The following is a 23200-nucleotide window of genomic DNA, read 5'->3' on the forward strand; positions in this document are numbered from 1 at the left end:
ATGTTTAACTATAAACAGTAACAGTCAACAGATAAATGAATAAAGCTGTACATTGACTCATTTCACTATTAATATGAAATCACTCGAAAATCCTTGTAAATGTTGATTTACAGTATAATATCAGTTCGCATATACAGGTACTACTGTAAGTATAGAGACTGGATGCTGCGGCGTCCTGGTTGCCATGGAAACAAGAGATGTTGCTTACAGTACTATTATAGTGCCATCTGTTGGGCGGGGTATGACGTCACATCCGTTGCTTCATCCAGTCGTCTGCAGGAGGAAGGGCCGTGACACGCGATTTCGTATCGTCTGTTGTTAAGTAAAGGGAAATGCTGCGGACTTCGGCAGCCCTGAGGGTGGCTTTGCCCAAACTTGCACCCAAGAATGTGTCGAAGAAGGGACCCCATCGCCATTTTACCGTGGTATCGGCCCCAGCTGTCAGGAAAATAAGGTGAGAATTGCCATCTCCGCTCCCGCCGGCGCGATCAGCTGATTTTGTTTTGATTGCTATTTTGTCTATTTATAGGCCAGATTTCGATGTTTGAAGATGTCAAATGCTGTAGTTTTTATTATCATAGCGTTTGCTTGGCTGCAGTTTTGTAAGATCTCGCAACGTGCCGAGTTTTACATTAAAATTCGGCCTGGAGTCAGTCTTTCGTAACCCCAAGCCCAATTTAGCCAGTCCAAGGCAGGCAGTGTTTGGTCAGTGACGCAATATTGGCAATAAAATCAGCTAGATTAATGATATATTTTCCACCTCAATGTATTCTCGGGGTACAGTAGCTTTTTCAAAATAAACAGCCCAGAATTCATAATGTTAACCTTTCAACCTTGGCCATTTTGCCAGGGAAAGCTTCATGGTCTACCGGGCTTAGGCTAGGCCACAGAGCTTGGCAGAAGTTAAAAATCTACAGTAGATTCTCCTTCACTAATTTGGGTAAAACCCCAGGGTAACTCTGTACAGACTATTACCTTGGAAATTGAGTTTTCTTATACTTTTAAGTGTTGCTGATGAAGGAGGTGGTGGTGTTTATTGTTGGTTAATTATTATTAACCTCATATCAACCCAGCATGGTTGGGGACTCTTTGGGAATGCAGGGTTTTGGGTGGGGAAATCACTGGGAGAAAGATTGGACTGCCATGTTGTTGTTATGGAACGTTTCCGAGCATGCGCAAGTCGTTAGGAAGCCCTATGTTCAAGAAGGGATTGGCTAAGGAACCTATTACAAAGGGAACTATACTAACCTAACATACCCTAACCTAATTTAACCTAGCCGGCCCCCCCCGGTGAAGGAAACTCCATTTTTACCACAAGCTCCCCTATAACACTGCGCATGTGCCATAGCATTCCAGGATGGTCAGCATACAAAAATATATCAGTTCTGATGTTAATTACAGGTTAATTACAGTTGACCACGAAAGATTAACGGTAAATTGTTAATAGGTAACCAAAATTCCATAGGAAAAGCCAGTTTCCAGGATAATACCCAATGAGGAGCAACCCCATAGTTCTACCCCGGTTTGTTTTGAAGGTTAGGCATAACATTGATTGGGAAAATTAATCTTGGCAGTCTTGTTTTCATAAAAAGCTTACTGGCTTAGCCTATGAATAGCTCCTTGGTGTTCAGACGACTGTACAGTGATAGGTTAAGTTTTGTCTAATACTGCATTGGGTGGCACCAGTGGTCGTATGATGATTATTGCTGCGTTTTTCCTCATAGAAAGTGAGAGAGAAATTATTGATAAGGGAGAAGTTTATCAGATAATGCAACAAGGCTTTAATGATGTAAGCCTCATTTTCATCTTCTCACTGTTTCCATGAGGGCTCCGTAGCCTCTTGAGAGTTCCTTCCCACTGTCTTTGGTGACCAGTTCTCATTTCCCAAATAGGCTAATCGTACGTATGCTATCCATCATTTTCTTACCTAGCTTTATGGTTAGGTAACTTTTTACCGTACAAGAATTCCACAAGTATAGTATTCAAGGTGAAGTTCAGTGGTACAATATTTTCAAACTCTGCATAGTTTTCCAGCCTTGCCTGTCTCCATTACATACTGTGTGTTGTATCTCCAAAAAAGTTTTAATTTGTAGTGAAGGAATTGTATTTTTAATGTTTGGTCCGCTGGTATATTGTTTAGAGTCGTGGCATACCACTCAGATGTCACAGGTTCGCGTCTCCCCCAGGACGATGAAAAATCACTGGCTCTGTATCATGATCAGGTACTGCTGCAGTGTGGGGTCTGCAGTGGGAGGTTGAAACATTCCTTGGAAACTTGAATTTCAAGTCAGTGGCCCCTGTGTACTGTACATGTACTTGTTCCATGTGAATAGGTTTCATCTACTGAAATGATAATAATAATTTAAAGAAACTGAAGAAATATTGAAAGTTGAAATGGAAGCTTAAATGGAAAAGAGCAAAGTTATCTAAATCATTTCGGGTTAATTTGCTGATAAAGATGCAATGCATGTTGAGCTGAACACATCTTAACTGGGCACAAAAAATGCTGTATTCTTATGTCCTAAAATGATTAAGAGATACTTTTGATTATTATGTAATTGTTGCCATACAGTACTCCAATCCCTGAAACCTAAGTGCACTTGGTGAAAATCCCAAAGCTGTTGAGTTACCCTTCTTTTCTTATAATTTAGTTGTGCACATACAGCCACTGAATATCAATATAAAAAATTTAGGCGTCTTTAAATGTGGGTTAAGGAGATTCATCCCCCACCCCCACCAAGCAAAGGATGGAAGTTGTGGCCTGGGTTAGGTTGGTATATATCACTGCAGTTGCAATTGCCACATTTTTAACCAAGGTTTTGAGTTCCCTCTACCCCATCCCACCCCATGCCATAGGGCATGTTACTTTAGTTTAGACCAGGATTAGGCTGTGGAAGTTGGTAGGGTCTTGTTGGATCTGACTAATTAGGCTCAGTTAGAATTCAGAATTCCAGAGGCTGTATTGCATAAAGAAATGTGCAGAATGGATGGTACTCAGACAGAGAGGACTGTGTTGGGAGCGCCTGCAGTTTACGTTGACGCGGGGTGTCATCTGCCAGTTTTCTAGTCGCGGAGGAATACCAACATACGAAATCAGTACTTTAATGATGAAACCATAACTAACCAACCTAACCTAACCTAGTGCGGCATGCCCTTACCTGGCCGGGGCCCCCCCCCAGAAAGATAGAGAACATGGCGTTTTGTGTGGAACTACTTACCTTGGCGGACGGGACAAACGGCGTTATGTGGCGTCAACGTAAACTGCAAACTACCCGTGTTGTAAAAGAGAAGTTGAGGTGTTGCATTCATACAGTGAGAAAAAATGCTCCGTGGAGCCTTAGTTAGTTATGGAGTGAGTGCACTGGTATGATAACGTTGCTCAGTATCATTGTATAGTTAAAATCAGTCATGTACAGTGTAGAGTATTAGTGATAAGGTGATAGAATCACTTTCTGCAAGATTCAGCTTAGTAACTATAATCAGTTAAATGTAGAACAGCATTTCAGGGTGGATAGACAAATTAACTTCTCTTAAGGTGGGTACGTGTAATATCCAGCAAAGTATAGAAAAAGTAGGCAAACAGCAGTTTCTCTTAGAGGAAAATGCCTATGGCCATCTGATAGTATAGGATAAAATGGTATGTATCATGATAGGGATGTTAAAGTAATTAAAGTTTCAAGCATGGAACAAAGCCAGCATCTAGATGTCGTAAATAATCTCACTTCAGGTGAATATTACCATGTTTGCAATAGTACTGTTTGGACTGCATGAAGAGATGAAGGGAAGGTAGTCTCTATAACATCTGTAAGAGATCATGAACTTCTTGTGGATGCTCTCTGGCTGCTGAAAGATGTTGAATTTTTCTCGATCTTTTGACCACAGCTTCATTAGTTAAAATATATAATTCATTTCTCAGTCTTATATAATGACAGCAAAATAAAGTACCCTTTAGTCTGCAAGGTCTGAATATAATTTATGAATCAGATCTTGAGATTTTTATATTTGAAGAAAAATTATCATACTAAAGACGATGGAATGATTCTTTAAGTAATATGTACCTTTTGAATTTTAGTTATGGATTTCTTCCATGGAATAGTTCCTCGTTGGACGAGTCGGTAGAGTTCTCGGCCAGCACTCTGCTAGGCCCGAGTTCGAGTCTCTGGCCGGCCAGTGAAGAATTAGGGGAATTTATTTCTGGTGATAGAAATTCATTTCTCGGTATAATGTGGTTCAGATTCCACAATAAGCTGTAGGTCCCGTTGCTAGGTAACCAGTTGGTTCTTAGCCACGTAAAATAAGTCTAATCCTTCGGGCCAGCCCTAGGAGAGCTGTTAATCAGCTCAGTGGTCTGGTTAAACTAAGATATACTTAGCTTTCTTCCATGGAATAGCAGTTTATTTCAGCATTACTATTATACATGAGAGAAGGAAAGTTTGATAGATTTCACTAAAACACTGGTGTATACATGCCATCAAAAATGACAAAGAATAATAAATTTTGCAGTTGCAATGAGCTTGTATTCTAAATACATTTTGTGCATTATGTACAAAACATTTTTAAGTTTGCTGCTTCCTGAATGTTACTAAATGTAAGTCAGAGTAAAAATTATCCTTTGTTGTGGCCCTTGTTATATATTAAGCAATACGTACTCTCTACTGTGCATGGCAATAAATTTCTCTGTGTTATTGGGAAGGTAATTGATCAAAGTTTTATAAGGTGCAAAAGATTAATTATAAATTTTTGTTGTTGAATATTTTTGGACAAGTATAAAAATGATTTATTTTGGCTAACTTCAGACTTTCATTTTGACATTTAACTTTTTTAATAGGACTGCCTTGAAGATAACTTAAATGAGTATCCTAGCATGAAAACTAAGTTAATAAGTTTTCTTTAGAGAATCATAAAAACGTTTTCATATTTAGTCATATGTTTTAAGGTACAGTGGTTAGTATGAAGAGCACTAAACCACTTATCATTGGAAAGTTTTGCGTGGAGGGAAAGTTACTTGGTTTATACTGTACTTATCAGTTAATTGTATACAGTATTTTTTAGTCAAAACTGTACTGTATCACTTTGCTGAAAGTATAGAAATTTTTGTGTTTGACTTTGATTTGTCATTTTAACCTTGTACTTTGGGTATTTTGCTTTTATTGATATAATGTACTGTGGTAAATTGCAACATTCTAGTTTTAAATTGGCGCCAAGACATGAATAGCTTTTTTATAGGAAGTTTCTATTATTTCCAGGGGAGGAAAATTTTTGGAAACCCGTGCAGCAGGCACACCAAAGCCAACGGCCATTGTGAGCCCCTTGGTACGCAATTATGCCTCAGGCGATTACCCAGATCATGTCAAGGTCAAGTTACCTGCCTTGTCACCAACCATGGAAATGGGAACACTTGTGTCATGGGAAAAGAAAGAAGGTAAGGTTCAAGAGGGCTTTTTTCTGTTATGCTTCATGAAGTTTTCTTTTTAGAAGCTCAAGGTTCAAGGGTACCATTTTGATGAAGCTTCTCTAATATTATTGTTGGTACTTATGCTATCCACATTAGCTAATAGTTGGATTTTTATAACTGTTTAGAGGGTCTGCAATTGATGGTTTTCACCTGTAATTACTTCTGAAAACTATATTATTTTTCTAATTTTAAAAATGGCTTTTCCAGACAAGTCAGGTTTATTCAGTGCAGTAGTATGCCTAAGGTTAATATCATTACATATTCCTTACAGGCCAATCTCCAGCTTTTCATTGGTTTCTGGACATGTAATTCCTAATAGCTAGTTTGTATTTACAAGATAATTTGGTGCTAGTTGTGGTTGAGTTGACCAGTGCAGCTTTGATAATGAATATCAGTCCAGACTTGCTCATCATGACATCTTAAGTTAGGTACTGCCTTTGACCTAGTTAATCATAAGGCTGTCCTGTATAAACTTCACAGTTCATATAGTCATTGAGTGACTGACATCAGACATTTTTTTTTTTTTAAGTAAGCTTAAGCCTGTCATGCTAGGTGTCTCACAAGGTAGTTTGCTGTGGTCTTTATTGTTTTTAGTCTTGCCTAGTGATATGACTGCCAACCTTGATAAAAGGTGTATGTTCTGGCTAGTTACAGTATTTACTTCCTTTTAATGCACACTGAAATATTTCTTAATCTTACAGACCTCTAAAATAGACCAGAAAGTGTTGTAGTCAAGGGTGCATGCAAACACTTCTTTTTTTTATTCTGTTTCCTTGTTTTATTTTTCAGTGTTTGTTGGGTAGACTGAATAGAGGAAAAAATTTCTTAATAGAAGATCAAAAATGTCTTCCATGTTTCTTAATTTATTTCTTTCGTCTTACTTCAAGACCATCATTACTGTCCTTTCCAACTTCAAGACCATCATTACTGTCCTTTCCAGCTGATGTGGCTGTCCTGGAGAGCTTTCTTTGCCATGATTCACTGTTGATTTTCTTTTGGATTTTCAGATCACTTTATTAGATATTTTTATTTTCTGTGCATTCAGAATGCTGTCATAAAATTTACCTCCATTTGTTTTTATCTTGGATTATTTAATAAGATAAACAGGATTTCTCGCAGTCAATATTGATTGTCATAGTTTAAGCATAGCCTGATTTTTCTGCCATTTTTTTGAGGAAGGTGGGGGGGATAATTTTTAAGGTAGGGTTCCTTAATCCAGGGTTTGTTCAGATTGCCTTTATGAACTACCACAGCTTTTCATAGGATATGGCTGTTCATTGTAAGCCCAGCTTCCTGTGTATTGTCAGAGAAATTGTTTGGAGAGTATAGTTTTGGCCATATTTGATAGCCCCTGAGCTGAATTTGTAAGGTATTTTTGGTAATGTTTAAGATGTTTGTGCTAAGCCAGAGATTGGCATGTGACTGGTGTTATCAATCAGAAAGGCAGGTCAGCTGTGGAGTTCTGTAAGTCTTCTTGTCTTCAGCTGATAAAGGAGCCCTTTCAGACATGGTATTGCACTGGATTTAGTTTCAACAGAAGTATTAGCCATAGGTGAGGCTGAAGTCCATGGGGCAACTCCAGCAAACTAATATTTTATTGTTTGGTGCATCTCATCATTCTCCTGTTATGTGTTTCATTTTGTATAGGTAACATTTTACTTGATTTTTGAATATTCAAAAATACTTGGTTTGACCTTCAACTCTAGTGATTCTTTTTCACAGTACTGAATAAAATATTTCTTCTGATGCCATCAGAAACCAGATATTGTTTTTAATGTTTGGTATATCAAGAAAGGTAATGACATTGATGCCACATGATTTAGAACTTTTATTCTACATTTATTGGAATATGTGTGCGGGGCTTCTCAGGATTATCTCGTAGACAAGTTAACTCAAAATAGCGGTTTCCTTTTCCCACAGTTGTTGATAATAATTTAGACTTGTGTCAGAAGATGTCCTATTTTGACCATCATCTGCAAGCTCTTATTTTGGCAGGAACTTCCATCATTAGCACTGGCACCGAAGAGCTAGTGCAGCCCCTGTAAATCTGTGGAATGACCCTCATGACAGTACTGCTGATGCCTGTGTTAAGTTTAAGGGGAACTTATCACGTAGGGGGGTTAGGGCCATCAATGAACCTCTTCAGTGCACTGAAGACATTACTTAGGGTTCTTTGCAGCATCCCTTTGGCCCCTAGCTCCAACCCCTTTCATTACTTTTACTGTACCTCTGTTCATATTCTCTTCCTCCCATCTTACTTTCCACCCTTCTCTAACAATTGATTCATAGTGCAACTGCGAGGTTTTCCTCCTGTCACACCTTTCAGACCTTCTTACTGTCAATTCCCGTTTCAGCGCTGAATGGCCTCATAGGTCCCGGCACTTGGCCTTTGGCCTAAGTTCTATATTCTATCTATGTTTATTTCTCTATCTATCTAAGAGGAAGGAATTTTAGTACTTCTTTAAAGGACCGTGCACAATTTCTTTAGCTTTTCAGACTTTCATTACAGTTGTTCCATATAATTATTTGTTTGATTGTTCATTTTCCTCTATTTATTAATTTTATACCCTCCGTTTTTTATTTTCACCTGTGACCATTACGCTCTGCAGAATTTTTCATTTTGAATAATATATGAAGTACAGTAAAATCAGTACTGTTGGTTTGCTGATCTTGTACCATACTTCCACTCATGATTCACTGCATGTTGGTATCTGTATACATATAGTACTTGGTTTTTGTATTTATGTAGCATTTAAAATTTGTAAGTCGTCTTATATTTACCTGAACAGTACCATCTTGAAATGTTTTGAAGTTGTCAGATGTCTTGTTTGACAATTTCTGAAAAGGAACTTTGACTCCTGGAATCTTAAATAGAAATTTAAATACAAGCTTTTTTTAATTTTCACTTATACAACTTACCCGGTAGTTACATATAGCTGTCGTCTTTGGCGTCCACGGCAGTATTCAAATTTCGCGCTAGCGTTCTTTAAAGTGATCCTCTACCCCCGCCCTCTATCGGGTATCGGAACCGTCCCAAGAACACGCCATTAGTTTTTGCCGTGCGAACCGTAATGCGGTTCTGCTGCTGGTAGTTTTCTCAACAAATCGAACTTCTAGTTCCTTTTTGGTGAAGTACTCGGTTTGTTGTTTTTGCTGGCGCTAGTTATTGCTTGAGCGTTATTATTAGTTAGACTATTATGTCTGATTCAGGTTCTAGTGGTATCCGGTTTTGCAGCAAAGGCTGCAAAACCAGGCTTGTTAAGCTTAGTTTAGATCCGCACACTTCGTGCTTTTCATGCAGGGGCAAAATGTTCTGCTGACTTGACTTGTAACGAGTGTGAACTACTAACTTTGTCTGACTGGAGTGCTTTGGGGAAGTACATGAAGAAGCTAGAGAAAGATAGGATTAGGAAGGCCTCTTCTAGGTCTTCGAGGTCAGGAGGTAGTCAAGAGGTTTTCGTAAACCCTATTAACCCTGCTCCCCCTGTTGTTCCTGTAGTATTACCTGCCCCGGACACCATTTCTCCCAATCCTGATACCGTGTCAGTCCTTAATGTGTTTATGTCTTCCATGCAGAAAATGGGAGACAATTTGCAGCGGTTAGTAGACCGCAGTGATAATGCAAGTGTTGTGCCTTGTGTAAGTGTTGTGGAGGAGGTAGCTTCTCGGCCCATTCACGCTCCCAGGTTTAGGCCCCTGTCAGGCTCCCAGGTTCCAGGGAGAAGGCATGCCAAAAGCCGAAAGGAGGTGAGTGGGACCTGCTCCCGAGCAGTTGCCCCCTCAAGCAGTCCTGTTGCCGCTTCCCAGGCTGCTGGCCCTCACCACCGAAAAGGTGAGGAGCGGATAGTGTCGAGTGGATCCAGTTGGAGTTCCTCTCCGCCTAGAGGTTGGCGTTTTCGCGACGCTTCTAGACCTTTGAAGAGGTCTCGTCTGCTTTCACCATCGAAGATTCCTAAGAAGAAGGCTCTTCTGGAGGATCCTACCCCTTCCTGTAGCTTTTGGGCAGAACCGGAGAGGCTTTCTTCGTCGGACTCGTCTCATTCGTTTTCGGCTGAGCCTCCCTATAAGACAGTTGCATCTGAGAGGTCTGCTCCTTTGGCGCCAGCGACTCCTGTCACTCCTGTTCGTGTGGCGCCTGCTCCAGCATTCGATGGTCCTCAACAGCTTGTGATTGACGGAATCAACGCCCGTTTGGACTCGATTTTACAACTTTTGTCTAAAAGTCAAGTCTCTTCTTTGGCTCCTCCTACGATGCCAGCGGCGCCCACCTCGACTCCTCTTTCTGTCGCCCCGGTAGCACCGCCGCTTGCGCCTCCGTTGGCGCCACCTTTGGCTGCTGTGCCGATTGCGCCTCCTTTGGCGCTTCCTGTGATACCAGCGGCGCCCGCCTCGACTACTCTGTCTGCCGCCGGTAGCGCCGCCGCTTGCGCCTTCATTGGCGCCACCTGTCGTTATGGTACCGACGGCTCCTCCTTTGGCGCCACCTTCGGTTGCTGTATCAACTGCGCCTCCGATGGCTCCTCAACAGGCTCAAACTCTTTCGGTGACACAGCAAGAATATGTCACGAGCCTTCCAGCCCCCGCTCGTGTAACTCAAGTTTCAGTTCAAGGAGACTTGGATGAAGACGTTGTCCAGCTGGACTTATCCCCAGTTTCTGACGAACTCCTCTCGGGCTTAGAGGAGCAGTGTAAGGAGGAGAAGTCTCCGCAACTCTCTTCTTACAAGAAGCTCTTGAAGTTCTTTATTGAGAAGTTCCCTGATTCGTTCTCACCTGCGGCTCCTCCGTCTCCTGGGTCCCAGTACAAGAGGGACAAGGCTTCTGTTTCTTCTTCGGACTTTACGAAACTTGTCCTGTCCGTCTCGGTGAAGAAAGGCCTTAAGAAGATGGATGCTTGGCTGGCCGAGAAGAGGGAAATTGGAAAGAACGTCTTCTGTCTTCCTCCTCCTCGCTCGTTCCTTCCGTAACGGAGTTGGTGCGAGACTGGAGAAATGTTTTCCCTGGGTGTGGCTGCCTCCGCACAGGGGGACTTCTCCAGTCTCATGGATGCCAGTAGGAGGACCGCACTTAATTCTGCGAAGGTTTTCTTTACGTCCTCTGAACTGGATCAAGTTTTCAAGAGCGTGTTTCGGACTCTTGAAATAGTGAGCTTCCTGGACTGGGCGATTGTGGCCTTAGCCAGGAAGATTAAGGATTTTAATCTTCCTTCCGAGCTCTTGGATGATGTGGTAGGAGTAGTGGACTGCATTGATAGGGGCATCTGCGACGGTGCAGTAGAACTGGCCTCTTTATTTACGACAGGGGTTCTCAAAAAGAGGCAACTTTGGTGCTCCTTCTTAGCAAAAGGTGTTTCTTCAAACCAGAAGTCGGCTCTCTTGTTTTCTCCTTTGAACAAGGCACATCTGTTTCCGCAAGAGTTGGTTGCTGCAATTTCCCAGGCGTTAGCCCAGAAGTCAACCCAGGATCTTTTGTCGCAGTCTGCCAAGAAAGCGAAAAGACCTGTGCTTTCTACCGCTTCTGTGCGCGGTGTTTCGTCCCCCGCTTTCTCGTTTGGACAGTATAAAGGAAGATCCTCTAGACGTGTTTTTGGCAGGGCCAGAGGAAAAGGCAAAGCCACGCCTAGAACCTCGACGGCCCCAGAGAAGAAATGAACCTTTTGTCCTCCATTCAGCTGTAGGAGCCAGACTGCAAAGGTTCTGGCAAGAGTGGCAACGGATCTCGGCAGACCCTTGGACGATCCAAGTTTTAAAGGAAGGATATGCCATCCCCTTCCTTTCCAAACCTCCTTTAGTGGAGGCTCCAGTTTCTTTACAGGCGTTTCGCACAACTCCGCGAAACTAGACGCCCTTCGCAGAAGTCCGAGCCATGCTGGAGAAGGAAGCGATAGAACTGCTTCATGCCCCTCTATCTCCAGGTTTCTACAATCGTCTGTTCCTGGTTACGAAAGCATCAGGGGATGGAGACCCGTCCTGGACGTGAGTCGTTGAATGTCTTCGCTCAGAAGACAAAATTCTCCATGGAGACAACTCAGTCGGTCTTGGCGTCTTTACATCAGGGGATTGGATGGTTTCGATAGACCTCCAAGACGCTTATTTTCACTTCCCGATACACCCAGATTCAAGGAAGTTCCTGAGGTTCGTCTTCGAGGGACAGGTGTATCAGTTCCGTTCCCTCTGCTTCGGTCTGTCGACAGCCCCGCAAGTTTTCACAAGGGTCCTGTTATCAGTAGCCAGACATCTTCACCTGGAAGGAATTCGAGTTTCCATGTACCTCGACGATTGGCTGCTCAAAGCTGCTTCGAGGGAGAGCTGTATGGAGGACCTATCAAAGACTCTTCAATTAGCGAAGTCTCTAGGCCTTATTATCAACGAGAAGAAGTCTTGCCTTACTCCCAGTCAGCAGATTGTCTATTTGGGAGTGAGTCTGGACTCTCAGACTTTTCAGGCTTTTCTGTCCAGCCAACGGATAGCCTCATGCCTGCAGAAGATCGACGACTTTCTGCAGAGGAAGATTTGTTCCGCGAACGAATGGATGAGCCTCGTGGGAACCTTAACTTCAGTGGAGAAGTTTGTAAAACTGGGGCGCTTGAACCTGAGGCCACTGCAGTTTTACCTGCAAGAGAAGTGGCCCAGGAAACAGTTTCGGACTCCTTCACATTCGCCATTTCGGAAAAGATAAAGGAGTGCCTCCGTTGGTGGAGGTCAGAAGGAAGGCTGTCAAAAGGACTTCCTCTTCAGCTTCCGAACCCAGACCTAACTCTGTTTTCCGCGCCTCGGACAAGGGCTGGGGAGCGACTATGGGGACAAAAGAAGTTTCGGGCCAGTGGCAAAGAGAAGAGAGAAACTGGCATATCAATCGAAAGGAACTAAAAGCAGTTCACTTAGCCCTGTTAGCCTTTCAAAAAGAAGTGGAAGGCAAATGCGTCTTGGTCCAGGCGGACAACACGACCGCTCTGGCATACATTCGGAAACGGGGGCACTCACTCGTGGTCCCTCTACGAGACCTCGAGGGAGCTACTAGTTTGGGCGGAGGAGATCGGGACCAGACTAGTAACGAGATTCATTCAAGGGGAGAGAAATGTAGCAGCGGACCTTCTCAGCAGAAAGAACCAGGTCCTATCCAACGAGTGGACTTTACATCCCCTAGTTTGCGAGGAGCTATGGAAGGTATGGGGGCGTCCGCTCAGAGATCTCTTTGCAACCGATAAAACGACTTCGGCTGCCCCTTTACTGCTCTCCGGTTCCAGACAGCAAAGCGGTTTTCGTGGATGCAATGTTCATGGACTGGTCGGACCTGGACCTTTATGCCTTTCCCCCGTTCAAGATCCTGCGGCAAGTCATCTCGAAGTTCTCAAGCCATCGGAACGTAAGGATGACTCTGGTGGCTCCATTCTGGCCGTCCAGGGAGTGGTTCCCGGACCTTCTAAACCTACTGTCAGACTTTCCGAGACTTCTGCCAGAGAGACCAGATTTACTCAGACAGCCGCACTTTCAGAGGTTCCACCAAAACTTGTCCGCTCTTCATCTGGTCGCCTGCAGACTGTCAGGAGACTCGTCAGAAAGAGAGGCTTTTCAAGAGAGGCTTCGGAAGCTATCGCGAAGCCAAGAAGAGACTCCTCTGACAATGTTTACCAGGCGAAGTGGACACAGTTTAGGTCCTGGTGTCGAAGAGAAGGTGTGTCGTCTTCTTCGACATCTATAGCCCAGATGGCCGATTTTCTCTTGTTCCTCCACAGAGAGAAAAAGCTTGCTGTACCTACCATTAAAGGGTATAGAGCCATGTTAGCTTCGGTCTTTCGACATAGGGGTCTTGAAGTGTCTTTGAGTCAAGACCTTTCAGATCTGATTAGATCATTTAATACGTCAAAGAGGGACCAGAAGAGACCAGTGGCGTGGAATCTTGACGTAGTGCTGAGATGGTTACGGTCTCAGTCCTTTGAACCGATGGCGAACATCTCCTTGAAGGATCTCACGAAAAAGACTCTTTTTTTTTTGGTAGCTCTGGCTACGGCCAATAGAGTAAGTGAGCTACATGCGATAGACAAAAGAGTAGGCTTTGCTAAGGGGAAGGCAGTATGTATGTCTACTCTTGGTTTCTTAGCCAAGAACGAAGACCCGTCTAGACCTTGGCCAAGAGAGTTTGAAATTAAGGACCTTTCCCAATTGGTCGGTCCCAAAGAACCCGAGATGTACCTCTGCCCTGTGAGAGCTCTCAAGTTCTACGTTCAGAGAACGAAGAAGCTCAGAGGTCCCAGTGACCACCTCTGGTGCTCGGTTAGAGATCCTTCTAGGCCTCTCTCTAAGAATGCCCTTTCCTTCTTTTTGAGAAGCCTGATAAAAGAAGCTCATGAGCAGTGTGCTGACTCGGAGATGAGTATTCTTAAGGTAAAGGCGCACGAGATTAGAGCGGTTTCGACTTCTGTAGCCTTTAGCAGAAACTTATCTGTGAAAGACTTGGTTAAGTCCACCTTTTGGAGATGCAAGTCAGTGTTTGCATCGCATTACTTAGTGGACGTGCAAACTGTTTTCGAAGAGTGCAGTACGCTGGGGCCCTTTATTGCGACTGACACGGTGTTGGGGGAGGGTGAAAAGGAGTCCGCTCCTTAACTAACATTTTCACCTTGTTGGTGGGGTTGTTGTTTTTTAAGGTTGCCTGGAGATACATGGTGTGTTAGTATCTTCCAGTTTTTAATCTTTGGTATTGGTTTTATGGTATTGTTAGGTGATCCCTCGTTTTGTTGTTCGTCGTACTGCGCCCTGATCAAGGGCATCAGACTTGTCCGTACGCAGCCATGTTCTCTACGGCAGGTACTGTTTTTTATTGTGTCCGACACACGGATCCCTTATATCCTCTCGGCACAATATAAAGGCCAGCAGACTACAGAGGCAGTAACCACTGAGTCAGCTACCTTTAAAGGTAAGGAACCTATGTCTAACTTGTTGCAAGTAGATAATTCCAAGAATTTTATTAGCTGCCAGTGCCCCACCTCCTCAAGGTGCCAATCAGCTATATGTAACTACCGGGTAAGTTGTATAAGTGAAAATGACATTTTTATGATAAAATAACTTTTCACTTATACTTACCCGGTAGTTACATAATCATAACCCTCCCTCCTCCCCTCACCTGGGCAGTTGGGCAAAAACTTATGACGTGTTCTTGGGACGGTTCCCGATACCCCGATAGAGGGCGGGGGGTAGAGGGATCACCTTTCATAACGCTAGCGCTAGCGCGAAATTTGAATACTGCCGTGACGTCAAAGACGACAGCTATATGTAACTACCGGGTAAGTATAAGTGAAACGTTATATTATCATAAAAATGTCATTTTTACTGTTATTTATTTGCTTTTATACTTTTGCATGTTATTCCATATATTCATTCGTATCCAGATGAATAAAATACAAAGTTATTCTCTTGCATTATCGCCAGGTTTTTAAGCCTTGAAATTGAAAAGCACTGAATGACTCCTTTACAGGCGATGTTTTGAATGAGGGTGACCTTTTGGCTGAAATTGAAACCGACAAGGCTACCATGGGTATGGAAACACCAGAGGAAGGATATCTTGCAAAAATCTTGATTCCTGCAGGTACCAAAGACATCCCCCTAGGAAAGGTATGTTTGCCCTTACAATGTACAAACCTCTTATTTGGCTCCTGCTATGCTGCCTGGAATATTGCAGTCTTAGCAGAGAATAGTCATCAACTGAAGAATGGTTTTAGTAACCTTCATTTGTGGGTTCTCCATTCTCATGATGTCACTGTTGTTATTAGCTGTCTTGGCTATCTAGGGTCTTAATATTTCCAACAATACCTGTTTTCTCTTTTACTTATTTTTTGGTAAAGTTAGTGTAGTACTGGGTATTTACACCCGGCAGTTAAGAATAGCAAGCTGACTAGCCACAATGTAACTCTGAAGTTTAGCTTAGCGGGGGTGGTAGGAAAACTTGTTTATATACATAATCATGGTCATTTACATCCTTAGAATGCTTTGGCATATCTCTCAGGGCAAATATTTGCCAAATGTAGATCTCGAGCATTTACCAGTCTACTGATTAGCATCCATAAGATAATATGGTTAAACTAAATGAGACACTTGTTTTTGCTTTTGCATGTAGCTTGCAGGATTTGCATAAAGCAGACTTTGATGGACTTTTTACAACTCAGAGCTGGTTAGGGGTGTGTTGATTTTCACTGTAAGTCGGTGTTTTGCCTTTAATGGCGCTTACAGCTCCGTAACTTAATGTTGCATCAAGTTACAGCGCTGTAAGTGCCGTTAACTTGATGCCTATTCTTGCTGTTAGTGCCGTCAACGGCACCGTAACTTGATGCAACATCAAGTTACGGCGCTGAAAAAGCACCATAAGACCAAATCCGCCATTAGTTGGTGTCGCCATAAGTTGGTGACTCACCGTAGTTATCTCATTATCTGCCATTTGCTTATAGTGATGTTATTCATTATAATTGTGTATTTTCATTCATTTGTTTGGTGTTGTTGAAGTACTAGGCTGAATATGGTGAGTTTGATGTTTATGCCCTTTTAACATTTTATTTTTTTTTTTTTTTAATAAATTATTAATTTACCTGCCCTGGCCCCCATCCCCCACTTCTTTGGTAGCAGGGTCAGACACACAGAATGTGACGTTTTCAGTGAGAAGGAGCTTTGGAGTCCAGATGTGTTTACCTGATCAAGTGGAAACCAGCTGTTTCTTATTCATTTTATGCTTATCTGCAGTGTCTAGGAGCTGCTGACCATAGGGCAAGGCTACTATTCTGTAATGGACTTGTACCAGAATTAAATTTAGTTTAAAAAATGTTATATTTATGTCTGTACATTACTTCCTGTTTGTTGGCACATCAGACCTAGTACTGTAATGAGTTATCATACTGAATACTGTATACTAAAGTTTCAGGTTGTGTACGAATGGCTTCCAAGGGATTTGGAAAACTTGCCCTTAGCTATATGGTATAGGCTAATTGCTACAGGTATTTGAGCCTTTTTTTTTTAAGGAAGGATTTTTTTGGAATGTCATAGTTAATATGGGTATTGATACGTCAACTTCAAACCCTCTCTCCCCATTCTTGAAAACCAGTAGAAAACTTAGAGATGCATACAAGCTGGTGATTTTGAAGCTAAACAAGTAGAGTGATAGAGCCTACTGGAAATGTGGCATCACAAGGCCTGCTTAATGTAACAGCAGACAAGTTAGAAGATTGATCTCTGGCTTCAGAATGCTAATGAGGTAGCTGTTAAACATAAGACATTCATATCATGATTGCCTTACACAGTCTCACTTTACCACAACAAGTGATGCACACCAATACCGTATAAGAGAGCATGCCACTCGTAAGATTTGATTGGCAATACCCAGTGCAGTCTGACACTTGGATGCTAATTTCAAATCGCAGAAACCTGAATATGTTTTATGGATCATAAATCATAAATACCCATTTTGAGTCATTCATTTAGATATGTTCAGTCTGTTCATGTTAAACACTTCTGTAAGATACTTTTACCATAGGATGAAGGTTCCTGAGTTTCTTAAAGTTATTGGCTCTCAAAACCAACTTTATCCATCTTGGTTGAAAACTAATAATTTCTGAACACTGGTTTCACATCCTACTTGAATGATAACTTAATATTGAGCCGCAGCAAGAGTACACCATATTCATATGAGTAATACAAAAAAATTTCTCCTCCCACTTAGAAGTCTTAATTTCATTAACTTTGTCTTGCAGTGATGTTCACCTCATTTAAGAAAAAATCCTTCGAGCAAGCCTTTCAAGTTTAAAAAATGTCACTGAATAGTCTTGAATTCAGTTTATTAGCAACTTGCATAAAATAGAGAGTGGGCATTGAAGGTACCTTTATAAATTTTTAATCATTTACATTTTTTTTATTGGGATGTTATTCTTCTTTTTGTGTAGTTGCTTTTACTCACAGAGTAAGTTGAGATCAGGCAAATTTTGTTATTAGACATTACCTTCTATTGAGGATTGCTCATCAGTAATGAATCAAGTCTTCATTCCTCAGTTGGTGGTTTAGTTTCAGCCAGTATAGCACAAATAGAATAAGAGGTTTGGATTTAGGGAACTTAGAGATTTAAAACTTTATTTGTTACTGTTGGTTGTGTTGGTCATGTGATGGTAATTGGAGCACAGTTCTCACTTCTTTTTTTTATGATTAACTATTTAATTTTATATGAAGTATTCAGTATTTACAGAGGTAGGTGGGTGTTTAGCTGGTTAGATTGACATTGAAGGCTCTTGAGATCATCACACAAAACATTCCTTTACAACTCAGACCCCTCAGTGTATGGTATCTATGAACTGCTCTGCTAATATTGTATTAACATACCTTGCATAAACTTTGAACAGCCTGAAATATTTGTATAATATATGTACTTATAACATAAATGTGTGAAGCTTATACCTAATAGGTGTTACCAGCTTTTCAAGATTTTTTGTTTTTACAAAGTATATGTTACCACATACTTTCTGGAATGATGATTCTTATTACCTTAGTTGTCATTTTCAGTAAAAAGGTAAATATTACCTTCTTGTTACATTTGTATATGTGAAAATTTATTAGAAGTTGAGTGAAGGATTGTAATTATGCAACCAGATATGATTCTCAGGCAAATGTGTACACACTCCCATGCTACAGAGAGAGGATGCTCTCAATACCAGTTTGTTTTCCTGATGTGAACTTATAATATTTTCAATATTTCTTGTAATTACAATAATGAAAATTTTCATAGAGAGAAAACAGATCTTGAACTGCAGCAAGAGAAAGAGGTATAGCATATTATTAGTAATAAACTTCCTGATGCTCAAGCAGTGCACACACTGGAGCTTGCATGTGCATAAATACACTCTCACACAACCAAATGTGATGCTCAGTCTTTTCATTAATAAAAAGTTTAGCAGACCACTGAGTTTACATTATTAATTCACATAGAGCTAGCCAACATGAATGCACAATCAATCATGCTAGGATTTGGAAACCAGTGATATTGTCAAGATTGTACTACAGTATTATCAGTGGAACTTCTCATTACATGTTTCAGGTTGTTCGTGATGTGAATGCAAAACTAATGCCCTTTACATCAAGCATTGAAGATGATGATGAGCATAAAACTGTTAAAATAATAACATTTGTTGTATCTGTTCAAAGGAAAAAGTGTTTTCTTATTATATAAAAAATATAAAGCAAATGGGAAGTCAGTGCTTTAGATTGAGTAAATGTGTGTACAGTATATATCTACAAATAAGAGAGAGGAAAAGAGAGCTTTTTGATTATTAACATACTACATAACACACCGACAGCACACACATTAACCCTTACATGTGTTCCCCCACATACCAATCTAAACATACATGAAATTGATGTACAGTAGTTACTGATGGAAATACTCATTATTGGTAATTATTATAGCTTTCACTATTTTAGACTTGAAATGCTTAAAAAAATTAGTTAGCAATATTATTTAAAAAAAGATAACATGTGTAAATGAGAAATGGAAATTTACTGCATTAAAACAGGATTACAAGTTGCTTTGAGTCAGTCCGAATATTTTGGCCATGTCATCTCTCGACTCCAGTAACCCAGCAGTTGATTCCTACTCAGACTTGAACTCCATAACTCCAGTTCTAAATCCTGCTACACAGCTCTTCATCATGTAAAGTATACTGTATATTGATAATCTAAGTAGTGAATGATTGTCCATCATTTACTGGTACTGAAGAAATCTGTTCCCTGATGCTTCAAGTTATTGCATGATCCTGTTTGATTTTCTTTTGAATTTGGAATAACCTGAATGTTGTCAATTCCAGCTGCTGTGCATCATTGTGAGTGATGAGAAAGATGTTGCAGCCTTCAAAGATTACCAACCAACAGAGGAGGCAGCTGCTCCTGCTGCCCCATCTCCAGCAGCAGCTGCTCCACCACCACCTCCTCCCCCACCAGCTGCTCCTGCACCTGTTGCAGCACCTCCTCCTCCTCCTCCCCCACCAGTAGCAGCCCCAGCACCAGCTGCAGCACCTGGAGGATTTGTCTTTGCATCGCCCTATGCAAAGAAGTTAGCCGGCGAGCAGAATGTGGACCTGGCAGTAAGTCTCATAACTTTGTAGCTTTCTAGTAGTTGATTTGGTAGTATTTTTTCTTAGTTTTTATTTATTATAATTGCTTTTGTTTGGAATTTTACTGACAAAGGGATGGAGAAGCCCTTTGATATTTTTCTGTCATTAGCAGAGAGAAACCCTTCGGAAGGTATTAAGTATATAGCCGTAGCAGTAAGAAACCTCCTTGTCTGTTTGCTTTAATAAATAATTCCTTTTGGAAATCTAAATGAATTGGTAGAGTCCCTTATCATTATAGCCCCAATGCAGTTCATTTTTAAGGGCCTCAGAGAAAAACCCTTCGGAAGGTATTAAGTATATAGTTGTAGTAGTAAGAAACCTCCCTGTCTGTAGTTTGCTTTAATAGATAATTCCTTTTGGAAATCTAAATGAATTGGTAGAGTCCCTTATCATTATAGCCCCAGTGCAGTGCATTTTTAAGGGCCTCTGAAATTCTTCAGTTCTTTTCTTTCCTGTGCATTCATTTTACCCTACCTTTACTCCATCTCCAACTTCTCATCTCATTGTCCTCATCCAAGTAAGTCTGGATCTTCCAAATCTTCTAGTGCCCAGAGGTGCCCAACTGACTGTGTAATGTACAGTTCTTCCTAGGTTACATGTCTAAGCCATTTTCATCTCCTCTTCATTATTATTCCAGCTACATGTTGAACCTCTTTGATTTCCTGTGTAGCATTATTTCTCACTACCTTACATTTTGAATCTTTTCTCCATCTACTGTAGTATTGTTTCATCCCTTTGCTCATACTCGGTTATTTTTTTCTGTTCTTAGATTTATCTCAAGTCCCATTTCTCGTTATAAAACGGGTGCATTCCATTAAGAAAGCTTTTTGATTATTGTGGTGTTTTGCATTATCTCCATATTCTAAACCTATTAACTTTCTATTGTTATTCCAATGTGAACATTTTCTTCTATCGCCATCCACATTTCTCATAACAAAAGCCATGAAAAGGGTGGACAGGAAAGATGACACAGCATTCCCATGTAACATTGTAATATTTACTTCAAACAAATTCTTTTGAATTTCTGAAAATATGAAATATTTGATGCAAAGGGTATGAGTATGCATGGTTTATTAAGAGTTAATAAGATCTGATAAGGCTTGAGAGAGCACAGTCATTGATTATTTTTTGATGTCAGAGATGTTAGCTGCGTTCTAAGCAGTTTAGTTTTGTTCCAAAATGAATATGGGAAAATATGAGCCTTTTCATGAATATTCATGGTAGCAGTAATGCACAAATCTAACCTGTGATAAGTGCACAAGTATGTTTAAGGGGTGTGCCGATGCCATAAGGCCCAGTTATAAAGTAGGTGAGCATTACTACCTTATGGTTGTAAAGATTTGCTTCAAATATTCACTATTTATTAAACAACTAATACTGAAAGTATATGCATAAGGAAATCACAAAATTCGACCTCTAAGTTTATAAATTTTACAATTAAAAAACTATTTAATTTTTCATAAATAATATACATAAAAAAGTTTGTCAAAAACAATTTTCCTTACGTGAGACCAGTGAAAGTTTCATTGAAGTTTCATTGAAGTTCATTCAGTCTTCTCCAAGGTATGTTTATTAACTTTTTTGAAATACAAGTTTTGAGAAAACTGCAAACAAAGAGAAATTTTGCTTATTTTGTAAAAACTATGAAACTTTGATAGGTAGAAAGCTGATTTTTGCAGTAAAACTATTTCTTCGTCTAAGAAACATCACCTGACACGTAGAAAATAGCCAGATGAAAAGAAATGTGCTCCCTGCTTGGTTTCCTCTTGGGTGATTGAATTCGTGACATATCATCAATGGAGACTTGCCTTTTGTTTTGATTTCTTTTGTCTTTTCAATTCTCATACTGCTCATTGTTTTTATTTATTTTTCTTAAAATACATCTCTTCTTTGCTCCTGTTATGACAGAAAAAATTGTACTCAGAAATGCACTAAAAAGCGGGGCATGACATGACTAGAAGCACACTGTGTCACTATGGGACGTGCCCAAAGGAAAGGTTGCCATATACTTATGTATTTTTTTATTTGTGAATAGACACGCTGTAAAGATATCCTGAGGAAGTAAAACATAATATTCACTGTTTTTACCATTTGTCAAAAAATAAATTGATTTGTAAATGATTTCACATATGACAACATAAATTTTCTATACCTGAATGGTGATAAGGAAGATTGGTATTCATTTGCATGTCTGTTGTGTCTGTATATACAGTGTTGAGTTACATATCATGGTTATTTTACTGTAAAAATAAGTCAAGAAATACAAAACTGTAAAAATAATTCAAGAAATACAAAATATTATATGTAAATTGTTTGGCGCAGTGCATGTGTGGTACCACTTTGACGAGTCCCAAGAGGAACAGAAAATTTGAGTGAGTTACTCTGAGCTTACTTTTCCTCAATACTTTCACTAGAGAAAACAGAGATATTTTAGTGGGTAACGCAAGTATATAAATTATTTTAAACTAAACACGATTAGAAAATTTCTTTGAGCAATAACATTTCAGCTTATGTTTATTTAGACATGAAATAGTCCAAAGCTTTCAATAACTCAATTTTGATCATTCCATAAAATATGAAGATTGACACACCCTTTAAAATTGATGAATGCCATTGTAGAAGGATATTTTATTTACAAAACTGTCATTATGCAGTTCATTAGTTATTTTGAGGTTTGTTTCCATAAATTTATCTCATAAATATCATACGTATAATGTTGTTGATGGGTTGTTCCAGAACTTTAAACTAGTGAATGATATATCAATATAAAGGTCAAATGCTGTATAACCTCCTTTGTGTAATGCTCTCATCTTTTGATCGATGTGCCTTAGATTGTCTGAGTCCTATACATGTGAATTTAAAATAAGTTCCCATTTCTGTGACATCTTAACATAAACTTAACATAAACCCTGCTCTTTGATGCTCTTTGTTGTTAATATTTTTGTGAATGAGGAATATACGGACACAACTGCTGAATTCAAAAGGTCACATGAATATAAATCATTTTGAGAAATTTTTTGTTTAGTGCGAAGTTTTTGCTGTAGAAGTAAACTGATTTTATTAACAATTTTTAACCTTGCTGAGATCACTCAAGTGTGTTATTTTGAGCTCAAACTCTTCAATTTCTCACTCCCCAGGCCATAGCTCAAGCATCTGGTATTGGTCATAGTGCTACTGATTGGCTACGGGGCTCCGATGTTGAAAAGTTTGCAGCTCAGGTTGCTGCTGCTCCACAGGTATTTACAGTGATAATTTTCTCCTGTAATTTTTGGTCTACCATAGCTAAAATGTAAATCCTGTAATTTTCCATGGCAGAAGTATCTTAATTAGAAGCTGAGGTAATTGACAAGACTTTTAAGTCACAGTCCAAGGTAAGTATAGTTATCAGAAGAGGGAATCTTTGATTCTGTCAGAGACTTCATTGTATGCTTAAATACCTATTAAGGATATGGGTATGTGCTAGTGTGGTGTTTTTTTTCATGAAATATCCTCAGCTTATCCATCAGGTAAAGTTAATACAAGATCCCCTCTTATCTGCTTTTCCCTTACCAGCACCCACCTTTACTAACACTTTTTCAGTGCATCAGGAAACAGTTAACCAAAAAGTGC

General features: G+C 40.2%; 1 protein-coding gene across 2 annotated transcripts in view; it reads left to right on the plus strand.

The window, feature by feature from the left end:
* Window positions 1-211: 211 nt before the first annotated feature.
* The window catches only part of muc (dihydrolipoamide S-acetyltransferase muc), a 30798-nt gene continuing 7809 nt past the window's right edge, over window positions 212-23200 (plus strand). The window contains exons 1-5 of one of the 2 annotated variants that reach the window (XM_067086822.1): window positions 212-454; window positions 5247-5422; window positions 14929-15065; window positions 19286-19561; window positions 22729-22827. In XM_067086822.1, coding sequence (XP_066942923.1) covers window positions 333-454; window positions 5247-5422; window positions 14929-15065; window positions 19286-19561; window positions 22729-22827 — 810 coding nt within the window. In that variant the 5' untranslated portion in view covers window positions 212-332. The remainder of the gene's footprint in view (window positions 455-5246; window positions 5423-14928; window positions 15066-19285; window positions 19562-22728; window positions 22828-23200) is intronic. The other variant, XM_067086823.1, reaches the window with a different exon arrangement.

The sequence above is a fragment of the Macrobrachium rosenbergii genome, chromosome 43, assembly GCF_040412425.1.
Source record: "Macrobrachium rosenbergii isolate ZJJX-2024 chromosome 43, ASM4041242v1, whole genome shotgun sequence".
Taxonomy (NCBI): domain Eukaryota; kingdom Metazoa; phylum Arthropoda; class Malacostraca; order Decapoda; family Palaemonidae; genus Macrobrachium; species Macrobrachium rosenbergii.